Source organism: Chaetodon trifascialis, chromosome 10, assembly GCF_039877785.1.
Source record: "Chaetodon trifascialis isolate fChaTrf1 chromosome 10, fChaTrf1.hap1, whole genome shotgun sequence".
Classification (NCBI taxonomy): domain Eukaryota; kingdom Metazoa; phylum Chordata; class Actinopteri; order Chaetodontiformes; family Chaetodontidae; genus Chaetodon; species Chaetodon trifascialis.
In genome coordinates this window covers 29,399,571-29,404,570 of record NC_092065.1, presented here as the reverse complement: position 1 = coordinate 29,404,570, position 5,000 = coordinate 29,399,571, and the positions used below count along the sequence as shown (strand labels likewise).

The following is a 5,000-nucleotide window of genomic DNA, read 5'->3' as shown; positions in this document are numbered from 1 at the left end:
CGAAACAGAAGGTGAACGAGTTCCAGCTTTAAAAAGCTCATTCAGTCTAAACCTAAAAGATCATCAATGAATCGATTAACAGACCAAAGGTGATCACTAATGCAGTTTATTGATCTGGACTGAAGGGGGACCTCAGCCAGACCCGGTCCTGCAGGTCTCTCTGGTAGGCGGTTTACCGGTCGGCGCTGAAGGTGGAGCCCAGTGAGGACAGACTGGAGCCGGAGCTCCACAGGCCGTCCTGGTCCCTCAGCTGCTGGGGCCGGAGGGGGGGCCGAGAGGGGGGCGCGGCACACAGCAGGTGGTCCGGATACGTCCTGAGAGACGGACATATCAATGTAATGTTTGACTGTTGTCTCTAAACAGAGGACAGACAGCGTGTCTCTGGTGCTGTGCAGGACTGAAGACCAGAGACACGCGCCGTCGCCATGAAGGTCAAAACCGCTGACAGATGACGTCCTGTCTGCGTCCTCACTCTGACATGAGACAAAACAGAAACACTGCACCTGAAGTAGTGGTCCAGGTCGACAGCGACGGCGGCGCCATTCTGAGCGACCGCTACGGCCGTGCTGAGATCAGCTGACACCTGGAGGAGGCAGAAGGGGGAGGAGGAGGAGAAGGAGGAAGACGAGACGAGGTCATCGCCCGGCAGACCCGAGCTCAGGTATGCAGGGAGGCGGACGCTGGCCAGCGGGCTGCCGTCAGACACCTGATACACAGCTGGAGGAGCAGTTAAAGGAGACGCTGCAAACAGCTGGAAGCAGGTTCAAGTCAAGGTCCTCCTCACTGCTCCTCCATCCGCTGAGGAGGAGCAGTGAGGAGGACTGGAAGCTCAGGAAAAGGCCAACAAGTCGACTTTGTAAGGCCGAGAGTTTCCATTCATCAGGGTTAGCTTTAGCTTTGTTAGCTTCAGATTAGCTTCAGATTATGAAGCTAATCTGAAGCTAATCTGATGCTAATCTGAAGGAACAGTTTAAATTCAGTGAACACAGCAGCGTTCATTTCGCTTCGACCGTCAGAATCTTTTCGGCTGAGGATACAGACGAGTCCAGCAGAGCTGAGGACGAACAGCGTCTCTCTGCAGACGCAGTGGTGGACGGCGGTTTGTCTGTCCCTGTCGGTCAGCTGGATGTTGAAGCAAGACAACGTCTGTGGCTCCTCCTCCGTCTGCTGCCACTGCAGCTGCAGCAGCCAATCACAGTTCAGCAGCACGCAGCAGCGTCCAGCAGTGAACGACAACACGCGAACCGACCGCAGCTCACACACACCTGAAGACAAGAAGACATTAATGAGACAGATGGACATGAGTGTCAACAATCAGTCAGTGGCTGCACATGAAGATGATGATGAAGATGAGGATGATGGTGGTGATGGTGGTCATGTCACTCACTGTGGTCCTGCTCTCTGATGGTCTGGAGGACGCGATTTGCAGGACATTCACAGACAGAGTGCAGAGACACGGAGGCTGGACGTTCTGCGTCCACTGCCAGAAGCTTCAGGTCACCCTGAGATCCAACCGCCAGCAGTCTGAAGCTGCCGGTCCCTCGGCTGTGGACGCTCACGTCCTCCCACAAGAAGCTGGAAACAGGACGACATGTTGACTGTTGAGACACAGCTGGACGTGGACGAACATTTCCTTTGTCAAATCAAGAAAAGCCCTCTGATGTCCACAGAAATGAACTTGGTGGACATTTTGTCCATATTCTCTAAACTACACGAATATTGGAGATGAGTGGACAATGAAAGTGGTCTTTGGTTGGACGTGTGCGTCCTACCTTGACTGTCCTCAGGTTAGTTCATTCTGTAAAGTGAAGACTTTATTTTTAGAGAAAATGCTTTGAAACACTCCATATTTTTTCATTCTATTCTAACTTTATTTAAAGGGTCGCACAGAGCAAAATACAGATCGATAACGTGATCGATCATCTGGCGTCAGATGTGGTGAGTGACAGTCAAAAGGAGGGTGAGGTAGACCTGCAGTACTCACGAGGAAAGTGACTCATAGTAAAGAAATTTATATATTCAGAAAGTGTTCATTTAGATTTCTTTGGGTTGACAAACGGGGCTCCTCAAACAGGAAGTGGACTCAGACTGTGGACTCACTCCGTGAACCAGCCGTCCGCTGCGGCCGGACGAGCCTCTCTGTCCGCCGGGTCCCACACCACCAGCCGCCCCCGGACCTCCAGACATCCGAGCAGAGAACCTCCAGGAGCCAGTTCAGCCTTCTGGATGTCCGCTACCTCTCCACAGTGCTGGTTCTCCGGGATCACCAGCACCTCCGTGGAGGTCTCGTGCGGCCGCTGAGCCGCGTCCAACATGTTGACACGTGACACGGAGAACGTCTTACTCAGCTCAAGAGTTCGTTAACGAGACATTTTTCATAAAAACGGTTAATTTAACAACAGCGACTTCAACAACAAAACAAATCCTGCAGCTTGTTCCGGGTAGTCACATGCTCCGTCTTCACCTGTCAGCTGACCAAGTCTGACCAATAGAGAAACGGCACAAAAGGCGACTTAAATCGAAAGACGAACGTTGGTGAGAAATCGTTCTTTTTTTAATTTTCTTTATCTATGAAAGTAAATCCGGCAACTAAAGCATATTTCTTCTGTTTTATAATAATGTAACCAGTAAATTAAGACAATTAAACCTTATAAAAATGAAGTTGTAGTATTTTTTTTTGTCTTTTTATTGTGTTGGTTTTACTTGTTTCGTTACTTATTTCTCCTACTTTTACTACTTCTGCTAACTCCTGCAGGTTATGTTTTATTCTGCCTGCACATTGAACTCACATAAAGTCTATATTCTTTTTATGTTCAAAAGAGCATACAGATTGTATTATAATTGTGAGGTCTACTAAAATAAGAGCAGTTTTTCGAATCTTGACTTTTTGTTTATAAACAACTTCAAAACTCAAACTTAGTTCTCTTCAAATTAGTTTGTGTAACTCTGTAATGATCAAACATATTACATCACAATCCATTAATTTGATCAAAAATAAATGAATTCATATCAAACAACACATAATAGCAGCGAGAAGCGCGTCATAGATTCTTTGATCGATTGCTTTTCCCTAAAACCAAAATACAGGAAGCGGAAGCAATACAATGCGCTCATTGGCTGTAGCTGAGCCTGCTGATCTCTATACGATGAGACGTTCACGGTGTTCATTGTCCGTCGTTGTTGGTGGCGTCCACATGGAGATAGAGATCTGCTAACGGTGTTTTCCTGTCAAAGTCACTGTTGTCCGCTTTATTATGGCGCTTTCTAAAAAATGGAAATAGTGTTCAGCCTTGTGTCTTTAACTGTCACCAAGGTTTTACAGTTTTCTGGACTTGTCGACAACAGGGATGTCCTGAGGACGAAAAAGATGGAGGACAAAGCGTTAGAAGTGTACGGTGAGGGAGCAGGCCTGTTGGTGAACTGTGGAGGTCTCAAACACTTTCGTGTTATTTGATGAGACTTAAATTCAGGCTCGTAAAAACCTCAAGCGGGTTCGTGTATGTTGGCGAAGGTTCACCAGACTCGGTTGTAAAATTAGCTGAAACTGTGCGTCTGTAGAGTAGAGCCAGCGCGGAGTTTGAGATAGAGTTCAGCAAACGGACATCAACCGACATCAACTGACACCAACTGACAGCAAACTGACACCAACTGACATCAACTGACCAACTGACAGCAAACTGACACCAACTGACACCAACTGACAGCAAACTGACACCAACTGACACCAACTGACAGCAAACTGACACGTGACGTTTATCTGTGACGTGTGTCTGTACTGATCGTGAGAGAAGTGTTATCAAGCAGCTAACTGTGACTGTAGTTCTGACGTGTTGTCATCAGTGAAGGCAAAGTTAAATCGGTGATTTCTTGAATGGAGTTTGGTGTGGTTGTAGTGACTGGCACATACTGGGACCAGTACTGGTCCAGAGCTGGACTTCTTTCTCTGCTGTAGATAATAAAGGTGTCAGAGGACAGTGGTCCGTGCTGTTTGTCTCCTGTCTTGTCGTCTCAGGGACAGCTGAAACAGATATTCAGTAAATGTTTCAGCATCCAGCTCTGCTGAAGAGGAAGCAGTTTGAACTGTGTTAGTTTGGCTTCATGGAGTTAAAGGATCGATAATTTGGGAGTTGAAAGCAATCCTTCCAGAAGTGTCACAGTATCCTGAACTTTAGTTTTAATCGATGAATTATTGGTTCCATCTTTTAATGTTTCGGACACGTCCTGTTTCCTGTCAGATGTCATCCGATCCATCCGAGACCCTGAGAAGCCCAACACGCTGGAGGAGCTGGACGTGGTGACGGAGAAGTGCGTGGAGGTCCAGGAGCTCGGGGAGGACGAGTTCCTCATCATCATCAAGTTCTCTCCCACCGTCCCTCACTGCTCTCTGGCCACCCTGATCGGTGAGTCACGCCGCTGCTAACGCGGCGGACACGAAGCGCATTAAAGATGGCCGACTCATCGGGCGTCTGCTGACGCTCTCTGTTCGTATTTGAGAAGGTTCAGGTGTCAGCAGAGACGTTGGCCTGCTCTCACGCTGCGTTCAGGGTTTCTGTCTGTCCCCTGCTGGTTTCTGTCTGTCCTCTGCCAGTTTCTGTCTGTCCTCTCTTTGTCTCTTTTGCTGAATTGTTGTCTCTGTGTCTCACGGTCATGTCTCATGTGTCTGCAGGTCTCTGCTTACAGGTGAAGCTGCAGCGATGTCTGCCGTTCAAACACAAGGTGAGTAGCAGAGCCGTGATTGGCTGAACTGTCTGCTGCTCTGTGCAGCCCAGGTGTCTTTATGGACCGCTTTGGGGACGGAGACAAAGACAAGCTGGACGAACATCTGCAGTATGAAACTAAGAGGTCCAGACCAGGAGAGGAGGCCTGGACCAGCCCGGGTCCAGACCAGGCTGTGTTCATACTGACTGAGGATCAGTTTGAGCTGTGTCCTCTGACCAATGAGCAACCTTCACGCTGTCTCCAGATCAGACCTGAGCTGCACGTGTCCCTGTCCTCTGCTG

At 48.6% G+C, this 5,000-nt stretch overlaps 2 protein-coding genes across 2 annotated transcripts in view; one reads left to right on the top strand and one right to left on the bottom strand.

Annotated features, from left to right (window-relative positions):
* Positions 1-2,490, bottom strand: part of spg11 (SPG11 vesicle trafficking associated, spatacsin) — a 21,565-nt gene extending 19,075 nt beyond the window's left edge. The window contains exons 1-5 of the mRNA XM_070972082.1: positions 2,101-2,490; positions 1,388-1,575; positions 1,038-1,265; positions 504-717; positions 177-314 (exon numbers count right to left, since the gene is read on the bottom strand). Of these exons, the coding sequence (XP_070828183.1) occupies positions 177-314; positions 504-717; positions 1,038-1,265; positions 1,388-1,575; positions 2,101-2,315 (983 nt within the window). The 5' untranslated portion in view covers positions 2,316-2,490. The remainder of the gene's footprint in view (positions 1-176; positions 315-503; positions 718-1,037; positions 1,266-1,387; positions 1,576-2,100) is intronic.
* A 651-nt stretch (positions 2,491-3,141) lies between these two features.
* The window catches only part of ciao2a (cytosolic iron-sulfur assembly component 2A), a 2,754-nt gene continuing 895 nt past the window's right edge, over positions 3,142-5,000 (top strand). Inside the window, exons 1-3 of the mRNA XM_070972081.1 lie at positions 3,142-3,395; positions 4,236-4,400; positions 4,667-4,716. Of these exons, the coding sequence (XP_070828182.1) occupies positions 3,272-3,395; positions 4,236-4,400; positions 4,667-4,716 (339 nt within the window). The 5' untranslated portion in view covers positions 3,142-3,271. The remainder of the gene's footprint in view (positions 3,396-4,235; positions 4,401-4,666; positions 4,717-5,000) is intronic.